Raw genomic sequence first — 17,800 nt, forward strand, 5'->3', positions numbered from 1 at the left:
GAGCCAGATCCTACCTTCCTGGCACAACCACACCAGTGTTCCCACACTTACACGCTACACAAGCAGACCAGCTTTGAATCAGAGACTAGCCCAAACTTGCTCTGGAGGTCATAGCTGGGCTTGCCAGGCCCAGCTACCGGAAACCTTAGGAGGTGACAGCCCCTGTGAGATGTAGACTATAGTATGACTAGAACTGGGCACAACCATCCTGAGACCATCATCTCTGGTAGGGGTCAGAGGGGCCAGAGGGACAACAGGGATGTCATAATCCAAATCCACAGTCCCCTCCTAGAGGCTCTCTATATGCATACTTATTGAACTGTGGGAAAACCTTTCCCATTTGCGGCTTGTACACATCTTAAGGTATTGATCCCCTGTGTGCCCATGTCCTACTGTGTAAATCAATGCAGCTGCTGACCAGGCCTCCAGGAAGGCTAGTGATGCCCACTTAAGGATGGTCCCACCAGGCCCAGCACCCAAGAATCCTCTCGTGTGGCTCAGTCTAACATGAATGCGGAGTCTCCATGACCACCACACAGACCTCCCCGCAGAATGACCCAGTTTTCATGCTGTGGAGGTAGGAAGCCCAAATGGACATCAGTGAGCTAAGAGCAAGGTGTTCACTGCACCAGGTCCCTTTGGACAGAGAGAGAGGCTCAACCTGCCACTTTGAAACCCCCATTCACAGCCATAGATTCTGGTGAGTATATGGTAAGCATCGTTGGAGAAAATTACTCCACTGGCCATAAAGATTGGAACACAACCCCACATTCTGATTCCTTTAGCTTGATATGTCAGCCCCCACTGGAAGCAAGTTTCCATTGTCCGACACTGTGTGACCTGAGGGAAGTTCCCTACCCTCTCTGGATCACGATGAAAAAGCATCAACTCTGATAAAGGACCACCATGGCATGTGTGGTGTTTGGAGATGCCAGCAGCTGACTCCGGCAGCCATACTTCATAATATCTGTGGTTTCCCAGCTTTTGGGGCCTGTGACTTCACGACTCGCTGCTTCTAAATAACAGACACAAACTCTGAAGATGCATAATCACATCTGTTGAGAAACTTCCCTCAGGGAGAGGAGTGGATCATTTTTCTCTGTGGTGTGGTGCTTTGTACCAGAAGATAGCTGAGCACACACGCCAACAGCAAATGCATAGGCAACTGGGCTTGTATGTGTGTGTATAGGCACAGGGGCTGTGTGTTTGTGTGCGCAATCACCTGCTTGCAAAGCTCTTGTAGAAAGCATGTTCCTCTAACCAGCCCCTGGCTCCCTAGGGTTAACCATCCTTCAGGTGTGGCGGGGTGGGAGGGGGCACTGTGAGCCTGTCGCCACTGAGACCTGTCTCTGCTAATGATGGCTGGGAGTGGGGACAAGATAAGCACCTCTGCAGATTAGTGCACACCCCTGCTACTCCCAGACATCCTCCTCTCACTTCCTGCTTACCTGGCTGGTGCTCCCTGCACCCATAGCCATCCTGTCCAATACTCCAGGCTTCTAGGGGAATGGTTCTTACACATCACCAGCTTGACCTCAAGCCTAACCTATCTGTGACTTCCAGTTATGAAGCTCAGAGCCCCTGATCTGGAATTCAGAGTCAGTCCAAGACCAGCCCTGACCTGTGTTAGCTGTGTAGCTTTGGTGGGTCTCCAAAGACTCTGTTTGTCTTCTGCCCCACCTGCTACAGAAGTCACCTCGCTGGACAGGACTGTGCAACCAGGCCTCTACTCTACTGAGGCCCTCTGGCTTATTTGGAACTCTTAGGTGCCTCTGGTGCAGCCACCACACAGGCCCAACTTTGTCTCAGCCCTTCCCTGGCCTAGGCTGTTATCTTCTCTTGTGCTGCTAACAGCAGCCTGGTTCTGTGCACTCTGGACCAAAATCATTTCTCTGCTTCTGGCTTTTCACTGATCTCAGACATGCCTCTATGTCCTTCCCAGCTCAGCTCCTGCCTTTCTCTCTGAGCAGTGCAAACTCTGAAGTTAAATGGATTAATTCCCAACCCCTACTGTAACCCCAGATGTGTGACCTTTGGAAAGAAACCTAACCTCTCTGGGCCCCCTTTTTTATCATCTGTACAATGATTATCAAGCGAACTATTTAGAGGCATGAGGATTAGAATAATTCACGACGTGAATAGTGCCTGGCTCGGAGAAATTGTCACAAAGATCTTAACTCCTATTTTTCATGAGTACTATTATCTTCTGTCCTCACCCAAATGTCATTTGCACAAATCCTGCTGTGTAAAATGGAGAATTGGGGGCACTTAGGGGAGTCTGGGTCAGCTGGCCCTGGGAAACAATGTAGCGTTACACCCAGAAAAGTAGGCTATGTCTTCCTGAAGAAAACTGAGGGAACAGCTTAGAGTCAAGAAAAGTAATGTGAGCAGAGACATTCGGGGACATCAGTGGCTTTGTGGGCTTGTGAGTAGGACAGAATTTGTTTGGACAGCTGGATCAGGCAGAGGCCACAGAGGCCTTTGAGCCCTGGGCAGAGAGTTTCCATCTCATCCCTAGGCTATAGGGAGCCACTGAAGGTTGTTGAAGCAGGAGAGGAAGGTCATGGGCTCTTGGCTCAGAGCAGTCAGATGTGTTTAACACCCAGAGAGAACTCAGCTCTTGCCGCAGAAACAATCGATTCTAAGCACAGTTGTGCGTTTTCTTGTATTCTGGAAGCTGGAAGCCTGAGATGAGGCATCCACAGCTTTGGTTACTGTGGAGGCTGCCGGGAAGGATTGGCATCTTCTCTCCCGAGTTTTGTCGGCTGCCCTTTGACCTTTAGATACCCACTCCAATCCCTTTTCCCCTCCTCACAAGGCTGTCTCTGTGTATCAGTGTAATGGTTTAATTGTCAACTTGACAGTTTAGAGTCACCGGGAGGAGAGTCCCAAAGAGCGAGTGTCTAGATCAGGTTGGCCTGTGTGTGTGTCTGTGTGGGATTGTCTCCACTGTGTTAGTGGAGATGAAAAGACCTGCCCATTTGGGGCAACACATTTCCCTGGTTCTAGGTCTTAGATTGTATTGGTAAACTCAGAGGGAAGGCTGGGTACTCTGAGCTTGCGTACATTCATCTCTTCCTGCTCAGACCGTGGATGTGACCAGCAGCTCCAAGTTCCTGCCTTGGCTTCCCTGTCATAATGGCCTATAGCCTGGCATGTGAACTGAATAAACCCTTCCTTCCTCCTGTCTTCCATCCCTCCCTCCATCCTTTCCTTTCTTCTTTTTCCCCCACCCTCTGTCTCTATTTATTTTAGTTTTTCGAGACAGGGTTTCTCTGTGTAGCTTTGAAGCCTGTCCTGGAACTCGCTCTGTAGACCAAGCTGGCCTCCAACTCACAGAGATCCATTTGCCTCCGCCTCCCGAGTGCTGGGATTAACGGCATGCGCCACCACCACCTGGCACACTTTCTTTCTTAAAGTTGCATTGGTGGGGTGTCTTATCACAATCACAAAAATGAAACTAGAACAATCGATGTGTCCTGGTCTCCCTTTGCTGTTCTGGACTCTAAGCCCATGTAATATGGTCCCACTCACAGGTTTTGGGGGTTTGGCAGATATGTGTTTTGGAGCCACCATTTGGAGGCAACGACACAGGTGATCTCTGTACATCAGTCTCTGACTCTGGCTCATGTGGGGAGCTGGGAACCACGGAGCTGCGTCCGAGCTTCCTCAAGGAATGCTGTGCTTTGATAACTCCCTCAACTGGACATGGCCCCCAGAAGCATCCTTCTATGTGTCTAGTGGAATAGGGCCTCTTTTCCCCAGCAAAGGTTAGTGCTTGCCCCACCCCCACCCACCGACCAGCAGGCCCCATAACCTGGTTGGAAGCATGGTACCTTTAACTTTTATCAGCAGTCACAAAGCAAGAATTTAGAGTCCTCTTGTGGCTGGTTTTTGGCTCTATAGTCAGCAGCTGAATTTGCCCTAATGGGATTCTAATGTTTTTAAAAGCCAATTTAGTAATCTTTGTGTTTTTGATGGATTGTGAAAGGTCGAGTAGTTATTTATATCTTTATACACATGCGCTGCTGCAAATGGCAGACTTGTGATTTTATGTGCTATTAGTATTTGTACTATGTTAACAGAGGGATACAGTCAACTCTTGTGCACACACGCACGCACACACACACACTTCTGTCACTCTGTGTCGTCAACCGTAGGCTATTTCCATTTATTAACATTTCAGTGGCTAGGGGGCTGGAGAGATGGCTCAGCAGTTAAGAGCATCGCCTGCTCTTCCAAAGGTCCTGAGTTCAATTCCCAGCAACCACATGGTGGCTCACAACCATGGGTAATGAGGTCTGATGTCCTCTTCTGGCCTGCAGGCATACATACAGACAGAATATTGTATACATAATAAATAAATTAAAAAAACATTTCAGTGGATAGTTCTCTACTGTATCTTATCAAATAAGTAATAAATCTATCATCGAGCTGTTTAATTAAAAAACAATCAGGCTTTGAAGACATAGAATACAATTAAATATACTTAGCGCTGAAGCTGGGGTGTATGTGATTTAATCTTTTGTGGGTGACTCGGGATCTTGCAGACCCTAAGGGGCTTCATGATGCATATAAATAATCCTCTTGCTATGTGGAAGCTCTATTGGAAAGAAATCCCCCACTGGAAGCCAGCCAGGCACGGCAGCCTCCCCTCTAGCGGGATCCTCGCTTTTACCTGGAAATGGTTTCTATCTATCCCTGGAGGACACAGATCTGTGAGTGTTTGTCCTTGGCATCAAATGCTGCTGGCAACTGGTGTGAAGCCCTCCGTTTTGTTTTGTTTTTTTCAGTTCCCTTTAATTTCTGCAACAGATACCCAGGAGGGTGTTAATGTGGCTTTAACACCTTTCCTTGACGCTGATCTTTCTTCTCTACAAAGAATTCCACCCAGGATTCATTCATGAATTCCACTTGTGCCTGTGAAGCCAGTCCCTATGAGGAATGGTAAAACCAGAAAGTTGGGAACAGCAAAGGGGGCAGCTAAATGTGTTTCAGGAAGCATAATGTGTATTCAAACATTGTCTTAAAGGGACTTGGGCATTCACACAGCCCCACCATTGACTTCCCTTTCCCATGCAATCACCTTCACTCTGAATGGCACACAGAGATCTAATTCAGAATTAAAATTAATATTGGAGAGAATGAGATAAAAATAGGCTCTAAGTATCATTTTTAAAAAAAAGGTTAAAAGAAGAACGATTAGATGAAGACTAGTCTTCTCTGATTTTAAAGCATTTATGAAGCTTCGATAATGAAGCAATTTATTTCCCATACTGGGAAAAAGATGAGATCAATAGGGTAAAGTAGAAAATATGGACGTGAACTCAATTGTACCTGGAAATACAGTGGTCGAGAGAGTGGATGTAAATCACTGGGTCAAAGGCGGCTTATCCAGTAGACAGCAGCACAGCTGATTAGTTACTTGGTAGCTTATTCAATAGATTGGGACACATTTGACTGGGTACTTTGGAAAAATTAAAAATATGATTTCCAGTTCCTTCTAGATAGATCACAGTTTTAATATTGATAGCGAAACTAAAAGTACCATCAGAAACATGCTTGAGTTTTAGTAATCTTGCCTAAGGGAAACTCTCTCTTTTTCTTATGTTCATGTGTGTATGTATGTCTCAGGGTTTATATGTACACATCTGTGCATGCATATAGAGGCCCGAGGTTGATGCTGGAACTCTTCCTCAGACACTCTGCCGCTTATTCTTTGAAGCACGGTCTCTCCATGCATCAAAACCAGAGCTCACCAACATGACTAGTCTCCCTAGCCAGCTTGCTTCTGGAATCCCATCTCTGTCTTCCAAGGCTGGAAGGCCCCCATACCTACTCAGTGTTTACATGGATTCTGGTGATCTGAACATCCTTTTTGCTCACCCTGCAAGTGTCTTGACCACTGATTCATCTCACTATAGAGGAAGCACTTTCTAAACACAGTCCTAAACCTATAGAGAAAAAGAGCTGAACGTGTTAAGTTGAATGGAAACACTCCTGGTTGGATACTATAAACACACTACAAGGACAGATGGGAAACTGAGAAGGGCTTGTGCAGGACACATGTCAGCAAAGGTGTGATTTCTTGATGGATGTGGGAGTCTCCTCTGTAGGCTGTGAATACCATTGTATTCAGAAACTGTCTTGGGACAGCACAGGGCAGAAGAGAGGTAGGTGCAGGAAAACTAAAATGGATGCTGGGAGAAAGAAGGCAGAGTGAGGAGATGCCATGGAGCCGCCAGAGGAGAAAGACACAAGCTGCTAGCTGTGAGCCTTGTGGTAGAATAAAAAATAAAATAAATGGGTTAATTTAAGAGATAAAAATGAGGTGAAATAAGCATAAGCTATTGGCCAAACAGAATTGTAAGTAATATAGTTTCTGTGTAGTTATTTTGGGACTCTGGAAGGCCGAGAATGAACAGGCAGCCTCCTACGACACTTACTATGTGAGGAACTTCTCTATCAGTGAGAATATGACTTTCTATTTAAAATAAGAAAGCTGTGGAGACTTATTTAGAATCAGGAATATTGGTTTAGGGAAACAGATACTAATGACTACAGATAGCATTCTTTTACTTAAAAGTATATGAAATTAAATTAAATTAGATACTACCTTCTAGTTTTCACATTGGTCACACACACATGGACTTTTCGTGGCGTTTTGCAGACTTGTACTTGCATGGTGTTTTGTGGGTTCCTTAGGTGGATGCTAGTCCCTCCGGCTAGATTCTGTGCTCTGTGAGGGCAAGAACCATCAGACCTCCATCCCCTGGAGAGCTCGTACATTTTTGGGGTTTAATAAATGTTGAAGAGTAAGTGGGTGGGTGGGTGAGTATGGACAGAAAGATCTTACATCAGAAACTAGTAATAAACTCACTTGGGAGAGTGGGGTAAGCACAGGGAAAGAAAGAGGGTCTGTCTACACTTTTCTGTTTAGGTTTTTCAGATGGCTATGTGCAACTTTATGGTCATTGTTTTGAAAACAGTCTAGGTGTTTTAAGTGAATTCTACAGTGGGAGCAAAAAGGTAAAGGGACATCTAAGAAAAAAGATGCCAACTTGTGACTAACCCCTTTATCTCAGCATCTTGGGAGGGAAAGGGAAACTCATTCGAAGATGAAGGTCACTAGAAAATCCTGAGGGCACAAGGATCATGCCAGGGGTCCCTCTCAGTCAAATCCGGGGGCTGGTTGAGCTGTGAAGGTGAAGATAGAAGACAATATCTTGAGATCTCTCTTAAGATATGTGTTGAGAGCCCAGAGAAACCAAAGAGGTCAAGTTTAAGACATCTGCTGAGCTAAAGGAGCCCACAGGCAGCATTCGAGTCCTAGACAGCTGAGAGACGGAGAACAGTATGGCTATTGCATTGCTCTGAGCTTGCTGGCAGCTCCATCCTTCTCCACTCAGGATCCTCTAGTGGTTCCTGCCTTGTTCAGGGTTAGAACCAAAGACTTTAGTGCCGCGCACCGCGCCCCCGTGTCTGAGCTCTGTGTGCTGGCACCCAGCTCGCGAGCTTCGGGCAAAAGGGCTGGAGGTTAAAATACACAGACAGAGAGACAGCGACACGGGTCATCCTTGAATTCCCCAAGAATGCCCCCTTTATTGTGTTCAGGGGCAGATTATATAGAGATAGCCACGCCCCAGCCAAACCCACCAGAAACCACTCTCCTGCCATCAGGAACTCCTGAAGGTCTCGTGCTCAGAGCAGCTGTAGGCACTCAGATCAGGGGATTACAAGAAATTCAGGATCTGGGGTCTCACTGATCCCAACACTTTGGAGTCCCCCATGAGGCTTCATCTAATCCATCCTCAGTGCTTCATTGCCAGTTACTTCTCCCAAGTTACTCTGTTCCTTTCCCTAACAAGTCCATCAGTGACCATCACCCTTTGGTCCCTCTGTTGCCCTGCTCTCCACCAAGATGTCTGATAGGTACAGATTTCAAGCCTCTGCCTAGGCGGCTTCTTTACCCCTTCCTCTTTTTCTGCCATTTCCTAAGTAACACTTACTATTGCCTGCATAATTTAATCATATATTAGAGCATCCATTTAGAACATAAATACTAAAATATCAAAAATCTCCAGTACTTTGCTACCAAATCCCAAGCACCTAGAGCATTGCCTGGCACCTAGCAGGTACTCAGCTAATGTTGACCTAATGCGTGAATGAACTATGTAGGAGACTACTTATGCATTTCCTGGCCACCCAGACCCGAATAATCACACAGAAACTATATTAATTACTACATTGTTTGGCCAATAGCTTAGGCGTATCCCTATCTAGCTCTTACATCTTCAATTAGCCCATTTCTATTAATTTGTGTATCTCTATGAGGCTGTGGCCTATCAGTAAGGTTCTGGCGTCTTTCTCCTTTGGCACCTACACGGTATCTGCCTGACTTGCCTTCTTTCTCCATGCGTTCAGTTTAGTTTTCTCTGCCTAGCTCAATCCTACCCTGCCATAGGCCAAAGCAACTTTTTTATTAACCAATGGTAATAAAATGTTTTCACAGCGTACAGAGGGGAATCCCACATCAGAACTGAGTTTTTAACCGTTGGCTTCTTGCTCCTGCAGTTAGTATTCTCATTATGTCATCTGTGTTAGAGCCACACTGACATACCATTGTCTCTGTACCTGGTCTCTTATACAAAGTATCCAGATCGACATAGCAGCCACTGTAAACTAAGCCCAGTTGGAGAAAGTCCCATCTCTGTGAGCTTGTAGCTCACAGAGGGAAGGACAGCTTGTGGGGGTCACCTTGGGCCACTTCCTGCCTGTGACTCCATCCTACCTGTCCTGCCTCTCTGTCTCTGCTCGGAGCAGTCTCTGCTAAGCTTCTCAATGTTTTGCTGGCTGTCTGGACTGAAATCTCCTGCAAAAGCAGGGCCTGCATGTGTGTGGCATCAGGAGTCAGGCTCAGAACAATAACCTTGAACTTGCTAGACCAATGTAAGTAGAGATGGAGGCGGGGAGAAAGCAATAGAAATCCAATGTCAGACCACGGTTTCTAGGAATTGGGCTGTGAACAAAAAAAGCATAGCACCCTGGAGGTGAAGGTTTAGAATGTGGCCAGTGACCAAAGTCCTCCAGATCCACATCTGGATGTCTGCTTGCCACCTCTGGCTGTCTGCTTGCCACCTCTGGCTGTCATCTGCTTGCTCCCTCTGCACCCTCGGCTCCAGGCACTTCCCCCACGTGCAGAGCACCTGCCTCTGAGTCTTTGTTTCCTCCTGGACTGTCCTCCAACCACAATTATAATGATAATAATAGCTGCCATTATTGTGCTATTTATAGAGAGCAAGCTGTATTTCACTCATTTAATCTTCCAGTGGCCCCGTGAGGGTTATGCTAGAATGTTCTCCATTATTCTGTAGTATTCCCAAGGAAGCCTGTACTTAAGGGGAGGCTAACTAAATGCATCAGTGTCATGGGCCAAACTGGCCTCCAGAACTTGGAACTCATGCTCTTTGAACTGCTCAGTGGAGTCCCCAGGCAGCCTGTGAAGCTGTGAGGAGGCCTTGGGCTTGCCTCAGGGTTACTGCACAGGACCCCAAGGGATGTGTGCTCTGCTCTGTTTTCTAAGGTATCCCAGCTGGTGGAGATCTGTCTTCACAGCTGAGCCTGTTCAGAAGGTCACCACACCCTTCCTTACTAGCCTCGCTGACACCATACCCACATTTCTAGAAAGACTCTTCATTTAGGTTTCCTCCACTCTCATTCTTAAGGGCCCTGGGTCCAACATTTTTAAGAAAGATCTCTGAGAAGGAAATCCATTCCTGGGCAAAATGTGAGCTACGAACTGTGCTCACACTACCAGGGGAAGGGTCTGCTTCTCATAGACTATGGGTTCATGAGGCCAGCCCTAAATCTTCTTCCTGCTGCCAAGTCTTAAAAACAAAAACAAAAACAAACAAACAAAAAACCCAGGAACTCCAAGCTGGTGATGTAGGGGGAACAAAAAGTTCTGGTATTTCTTTTTTTTTACTTCATAAATTCACAGTAAAAGAGAGCCTTCTGGCAGTGACTGGGTTATTGGCTTTCCTAAATCTTTAGCTCCAAAGAACTTCATTTACTTACTTTATTAGCAAACATTTATTGACTCCATTCTCTGTGCCAGATTGTCTCTATATATTATCTCATCCCTGCCTCTCCGCCAGCCATGAGGCAGACTATCCAAACACTGCAGAGGGAGGGGCAGGCTTCGAGGAACCAAGTTGAACCCTAGCAACCTCCATGGAAGGTGGCAAAGTGGAAGATGGAGTCCAGGTTGGCATCAGGGTCGGTACAGTCAACTCTCCTTGGCAGCCAGAGGCAGATGAGACAGAGCGCCAAGCCTGTGCCCAGACCACCAGACCTATGGAGTCATGCCGACCCCCTGCATGGTACATGCATCTCCTGATTCTGGCTTCTTCTGTTGCAATGGCATAGCTATTGGCTACTCACAGAAAATACCAAAATAGACAACCTGTAGTCATAAGAGATCAAGCCACCATAAGTGCTAAAAATGAAAAGTATGTTGAGTAGTATTGCTATGGTTCAAAGGAAGTTAGTAGGAATCCAGAGAGTTCTATACTGTCATCTTATGGTGCCTAAAAAAACGAGAGGAGAGGAGAGGAGAGGAGAGGAGAGGAGAGGAGAGGAGAGGAGAGGAGAGGAGAGGAGAGAAAAGGAGGGGGGTTTCCTAATCTAGTATAGCTGCGATAATTCAAATACATTTTAATCTAAACATAGAAAGTGCTTGGCACAGTGTCTAACCGAGTTGGTACTCAGTAAGCTTGGTCTCCTCCTCCATCACCACCCCACCACCAGTGTCATTCCTGAGGGTGAGCGGCTGAGGTTGGGGGATGGGGGATAGCTAACACGGTCTTCTCCTTGTGGGGAAATACATCCTTGACCCATGACTAGTGATAAGATAGAGGAAGGCAAGGCACTCTGTTTGCCACAGGGCTGTGCTGTGACCTCAAAATGGAAGCAGGCAGAGAGACTGATAGCCCCCATGACAGATGAGGTGCTGGGCATGTTGTATCCAAGATCCCACGCAGAACAACACTTGGTTTACGTTCTGAGTGACCAGACCAAAAGATTCTCTTTCTCCGGTCACACAAGATTTTGGAAAGATGACTCTCAAGACTGAATCCAGAGAGTAAACGGATGAGACTTCATGCTTGGTAGGGCAGAGTATCGATGAGGTCTCAGACTGGAGGCCAGAGGTTCTCAGTATCTTATTATGTTAAATCATCACAGTCAGCCCACAGCAACCATCCTTAGCTGCTCTCTGCAGCCAAGGAAACTGCCTGGACATGGGAGAAGTTTTCCCTATGTTGAGAGGGAACTCCGCTCTGTGGGCCTGTCTGTCTCTGTCCCACCTCCCTCCAAGGCCAGGGTTGCAGATGCATGCTGCTACATCTGGCTTTTATGTGATCTTTTCAGTCCCTCATGAATATAGCAAAGACTTGACTGGCTGAGCCATTTCCCTCACCTGCTTCCAAACTTCAGTTTTGAACTTGGGTCTTAAGCACCAAGCCATTCTCTCTTCAGCTGCAACAACAGGATTGTATCAGACACTGAACTATGATGCTCTGACCTTCATATCCACCTACTCTCTTACATTAGAAAAAGATAATTATTTCAGTTCATGTATAAAGTCCTATGTGGTGATTTTCATGAAAATGCCCCCTGTAGGCTCGTACAGAGTGGTCTAATAAGGAGGTGTAGCCTTGTTGGAGGAAATGTGTACTGGGATTGGACTTTGAGGTTTCAGAAGCTAAAGCCAGGCCCAATGGCTTTCATTTCCTCTTCCTGATGCCTGCCAATCCTATCAGGATGTAGAATTCTTGCCTCCTTCTCCAGCTCCATGTCTGCCTGCATACCTCAGTGCTTCCTCCCATGACAATAACTGACTAAACCTCTAAACTGTAACACAGCCCCATTTAAATGTTTTCCTTTATAAGAGTTGCCATGGTTGCTGGGTGGTGGTGATACACACCTTTAATCCCAGCACTTGGGAGGCAGAGGCAGGCAGATCTCAGTGAGTTCGAGGCCAGCCTGGTCTACAAAGAGAGGACCAGAACAGCCAAACAGCCAAGACTGTTACACAGAGAAACCCTTCCTCAAAAACAACAACAAAACATGAGTTGCCATAGTCATGGTGTCTCTTCACAGCAATAAAACCCTAAGACACCCTATATGGAGTTCTCAAAAAGAAAAGTCTAATATATAATCCTGGCATAATAGATCAATTATACATTTTATAAATCTCTATCATCTAGTTCTTAAAGCACTTTTGAATAAATGACATTTCCACATTTGAATTTCATAACTCTCTAAAGGGACAGGAAGGGACATTGTTCATCTGCACGATGAAATATGAAGAAACCCCGAGGCAGGGTGTTGTATGCTGATTTCATCTCAGGGCCACGTGTGGAGGACCTTTCTTCTCAGCACGTGAAAGATAGCCTACAAGATCACATTTCACCACCCTCCCCTGAAGCCTCAGGGAAAAGGAGAAGCCAGTGCTTGGCCCCACCTTCCCACTTCTGGACACTGAGGTCCAGAGAGGTTCTGTGACCAGTCCTTACACACAGTAAGCGTCAGGCTAGGGTGAGGCTCAGGGTTGCAGACTCAAGTTTCCTTGTCCTGTGCCTGTGGATCCCTGTGGAGCATCGTGTGGGCTGCAGATGTGGGATAGTGCACAGCCAGGGATGACAGCCACAGGATCGAGTCCCTAGGAACGCCTGAGGAATCGTATGATACTCCCTTGTCCCTCTTCCCTCGTGTTCAGGACCTCACTCTTGGCTCTTTATGCCCCCTGATCCTGCCCTTAATCCCTTGCAAGTGAGGAGTCTGTGAAACTTACCTCAGTTCCTAACGTGAGTCTTGATTTTCTGGTATCATTTGTAGTGACCTTTTCAAGAGGGGTAGGAAGTCTCTAAGCTAGAGTCACAGAGACATCAGGGACCTCAGTGAGGGGGTACACCTAAGATTGTCATGGCAACAGCTGCTTGGTCTGCTCTCTGACTTCACAGGTCATGTGAGAGAGGGAGGAAGAAGAAGACTTAGAACATCACTGCCTGGGTCCAATAGGAGGATGTGAGAGAGGCAGAGGGTCCCTTGCATAGTGGGCATCCCTCTGAAGGTCTGGTCTTCCCTGAAAACGGAAAGATCTGGTGAATGGTGAGGCTGGGTTGGTCTGCCTGCCAGGCTGTGGTGTTCCACAAACACACTGCCTGTTCCAACTCCTTAGTGGGTCCTTAGAGCTCTCCCGAGGGGCTACAGCCATCAGCTGTTTTTCTTATTGCTGATAATGCACAGAAGAGATGGGAAAAACAAAAACAGGCTACATCACACAATAAGGGCAGGCAGTTTTCCGTGGAAGATTTCCGAAGGCAAACATGAAAAGCGTATTGCTGTGCTCTGGGCTGTGATACAGAGTGCATTCTTCGGAGCTACAAAGTGTTTGACAAATAAGCAGTTGGAAACAGTCTTTAATGGGAATTTATCATTTCCGGACTATACGGATATTAAAACCGAATGGGCATTTGTATCCTTTAGCCACTGTTATCATTCATTCAACACCATGTTTGTTCTGGCCGCCTTCTCCCTAGTCTCAGCCAGCATAATGAGTGGCAGGGTAAGGGTGGGGCTGCTGAGATCTGTGATTTGAGCAGGATGAGGAGTGAAGTTGAGCTACTGGCTTCACGCTCTGCTCCCTCTCCCTCTGCCAGCTGATTTCCATCATTGGGCACTTGTACGTCCATCTTGCCTTATTGTCCCCAGGTTGTTTTGTGAGCATCAATGTTCTCTCCTTCTCCCTCTCCCTCTCCCTTCCTCTCCCTCCCTCTCCCTCTCCCTCTTCCTCTCCTCTCTGTTCTCTCTTTTCTCCCTCCTCTCTCCTCTCTCTTTCTCTCTCTCCTCTCTCTCCCCTCCTCTCTCTCTCTCCTATCTCCTCTCTCTCTCTCTCTCCCCATCTCTCTCCCCCTCTCTCCTCTCTCTTTCTCTTCTCTCTCTCTCTCTCTCTCTCTCTCTCTCTCTCTCCCCTCTCTTCTTTTCCCTCTTTCTCTCTTCTCTCCCCCCTCCTCTCTATTTGGCTAACACTGTATGTATTTCTCTCACCTTCCTTAGATGAGCCAGCAAGCCTGGGCATGTTTTGCTCATGATAAAGGCAGAGCTCAAAATAGCAAGGTTCAATGTCACAAGCACTTTTCAGGGCTGATTCTACCCCACTGTTAACAATGGCCTTGATCAAAGTAAGTCAATTAATCAGCCTTGAAATTCAAGAAGAAGCAACACACTGTCGTTCCTGAGGTGGCTAGGGATAGGTAAATGCCTCTGGGTCAGCCACATAGCTATATGTTAGGTCATCACTGAAGGTTTACAGAGCAGAGTGGGAGAGAAGAGTGTTGCATTCTGAGGACTTCTGTAGGCATTCATTGTACCAGGTACAGAAGTCCTAGGGACTCCCTCCCCCAAACCCCGCTCCCATATGCATCTCTACAGAGAAATCTCAAAGCCTTGCCTTAGAGATCACAGCCTGTCCACAACAGTTATATCTACTGAACCAATGAAGGAATTCCTCAGAGGCTAACACTAGCAGTGACTGCCCCCCAGCCCCAAAATGCTTGGCTGTCTCTGGGAGAGAGGATGAGGATCTCTGGGTTCAGATAAAGCAGCTCTCCGTGGACAGATTCATTGCCAGGCCGGGGAACAATTCTGTTTCATGGCCTTTGGAAATGGAGTGTCCAGACAAATGCTCACATGTTTGTTAAACTCAAGATCCACGTCTAAAAGTGGTCCTGGACTGGGGTTGCAGCTCAGTTGGTTTCTGTGTGCCTAGCATGGGTGGGGCCCAGGGTTTTATCCCCAGCAACAAATAAACTGGAAGTGTTTGTGCACACCTGTAATCCCAGCACTCAGAAGCCAGAGGCATTCCTGGCTAATATAACAAGTTTGGGGCTAGCCTGAGCTCTATATGCTATCCTGTGTCAAAAGGCATTGGAAGTCCAGAGCATGTGTTTCCCCTCTCGGTTTCTGGCCTTTGGGGGTTTGGTTCCTCTCCTTTGGTGAATTGAAAAGTAACAACTTATTCTTCTCTGTGTCTCCCCACCACAGGTGTGCTGAGCTTACCAGAGAGCCTGAACCTGCACCGAGACCCACAGCGGCCCAGCAAGCCAGGAGAGCTACCCATGTTCAGCCAGTCGGAGCTGAGGACCATTGAACAGTCCCTGCTGGCCACACGTGTGGGCAGCATCGCTGAGCTCAGTAAGTGGACACCAGCTCATCAGCCCGGTGCTCTTGGCACTTAGCGTCTCTGCGTCCAAAATGACATGCCGGTCTTTCGTGCCACAGGTGCCCATGCTGACCTGGCCAGTGCATTTTTATTGCGTGCTTGTTGTGTGTGCAAAACAGTACTTGTGAAAATGGAAAGGCGAGGGCTCTAGAGAAAGGAGGCCTGGTAAATCTCCCAGCTCTGTCGTTAATGCAGGAGGAATCCATTCCTCATCTGCCCTGAGCCTCAGTTGCCTTTTTAATTAGATATAAGAAATAATCTCAGCCGATGCAGGGCATGGTTCTGATGTGGGAATGCACAGATGCCCGTCTCGGGGCTTGGCACCCTGCCTGCTTGAGGCAATATGCATGTTTTCTAAACAGTGCCCATTGTTGGTGTCTACAACAGCATCTGTTGAGCGCGCATGTCAGAGCAGCTCTCTGTTCTGTTCAGAGCATTCCACTGGTTCCTCTCTGATGCACAGGATAAACCAAAGACCTGACAGAACTGCTATCCTCAGGACCTTTGCACTGACTGCTCCCCCCGCCAAAACAGCTCTCCGTGCCTTTCTATGAAACAAAACTCTTTAAGGACCCCTTGTCTTACTTCAGGCTATTAAAATAAAACGGTAGAGTACACAGGGTGGGTCAAAAGGCATGTCTTTAGGGCTGGAGAGATGGCATAACGGTTAAGGGCACTTACTGTGAGACAATGGTCTTGTACCCTGCAAAGATTTGTCTCTTGTATTGGTTTAATAAAGCACTAATTAACCAGTAGACAGGCAGGAAGTATAGGCAGGGCAACCAGAATAGGAGAATTCTGGGAAAAGAAAAGGCTAAGTCTGCATTTGTCACCTAGACCCAGAGGAAGCAAGATGAGAAAGTCTCACTGATAAAAGGTACCAAGCCATGTGGCTAACACAGACAAGAATTGTGGGCTAATTTAAGATGTAAGAGTTAGTTAATAAAAAGCCTGAGCTAATAGGCCAACTAATTTATAATTAATGTAGACCTCTGTGTGTTTCTCTGGGACTGAATGGCAGCGGGACTGAGCAGGACAGAAACCTCTGTCAACAGGCACTTACTGTTCTTGCAGAAGATTCTAATTTGGTTCCTAGCACACATGTTGGGAGGCTCACATCTACCTGTAACTGCAGCTCCAGGAATTTGATCACCTCTTCTGGCCTTCAAGGGTGCCCTCGCACATGTGTGAATACACAGAGGCAGGGATACCCTCCCACACATGTGAATACACAGAGACAGGAATAGCCTCCCACACGTATGTCCACACAAAGTCAGGGATACCCTCACACACGTGTGCATACACAGAGGCAGGGATACCCTCACACACGTGTGCATACACAGAGGCAGGGATTAGGGAGAGGGAGAGTCATTTATTTCTCACAGTCCTTGAGGCTGGGAAATCCAAGGTCAGATACTCAGCTTCTCGTGAGGACTCTCTGCCTGGCTTGCAGTTGGTACCTTCTCACTCGGGGCGGGGGGGGGGGCGGTCCTTCATCTTCCTATAAGACCCTGGGGGCCCCACTCTCTTGGACCTGCCCAATCCTAAGCATCTCACAGTCTCACACTGAGGGCTGAGGCTTCCATGTGTGAACTGGGAAGACATAAGCACCCAGTCCATCAATCCATGGCTACTTTCATCCCTGTCACTCTGGAGTGTCATGCCCAGCAGTTACCATCCTATAGCATACTTCATACATCTGTGGTTCCACAGTCTCCTTATTGAGGCATAATTCACATGCCACTTACCTATGCACACAAATCCATCATTTCTAGTCTGTTTAACAAGTTGTGCAGCCATAACCACGGTCCATTTTAGAACATCTTTATTACTCCAATTAAAAAGCCAGGACCCACAATAACCCCCTACCTCCCCACTTCTAATCACACTCCACATTTCACTTCATTATTTATTTTATTGTCTCTCTCTCCCTGCTGGAAGCCGTTTTCTCTTCCTGACAGTACAAATACTTTATTTGTTCACTGGCAAAACAACGTCAGATATGTGGTACATAATAGGGCTGCAGGAAGGATGGAGTACAAAAGAAAGAGGGACCCAAAAATATAAAGGAAATAAAGAGAAGATGTGAGGTCAAGTTTGCTATGACTTGATCAGATTTAAACATGCCCGGGGAGGACCATTGGGTTGACTCTGTGGGCTCGGGTGTTGCTGCCAAGCCTACTAACCCAAATTTCATCCTCAGGACCCACATGGTGAAAGAAGGGAACCCCCCCTCCTCCAACTGTCCTCTGACACCCCCTTGCATGCCTTGGAACGTGCACACACATATACTACACAAATAAATAGTGTAAAAAAGTAAGACATGTCTAAGAGATTGGGAAGTGCTCTTCTGGGTGTGACTGTGATGGTATTTCCAGAGACAATGAGATCAGGAAGGTTTGGTCCTAATGAGTGGATTCATCCCTTGAAGAAGTCATAATAAGATAGCATTATTGGCAGGTAGCTAAAAGTAGGAGGCCATGTTAGTGGAAGTAAATCACTGGGGTGTCCTTG

The 17,800-nt window shown here is 47.0% G+C and overlaps 1 protein-coding gene across 3 annotated transcripts in view; it reads left to right on the forward strand.

Moving 5' to 3' along the window:
* The window catches only part of Btbd11 (BTB domain containing 11), a 238,809-nt gene that overhangs the window by 125,887 nt on the left and 95,122 nt on the right, over window positions 1-17,800 (forward strand). For all 3 annotated transcript variants that reach the window (XM_041674693.1, XM_041674710.1, XM_041674702.1), the window contains exon 2: window positions 15,109-15,258. In XM_041674693.1, coding sequence (XP_041530627.1) covers window positions 15,109-15,258 — 150 coding nt within the window. The remainder of the gene's footprint in view (window positions 1-15,108; window positions 15,259-17,800) is intronic.

The sequence above is a fragment of the Microtus oregoni genome, unplaced genomic scaffold (genome assembly GCF_018167655.1).
Source record: "Microtus oregoni isolate MIOR12 unplaced genomic scaffold, Mior012 000001F_ref0000356, whole genome shotgun sequence".
NCBI classification, from domain to species: Eukaryota; Metazoa; Chordata; class Mammalia; order Rodentia; family Cricetidae; genus Microtus; species Microtus oregoni.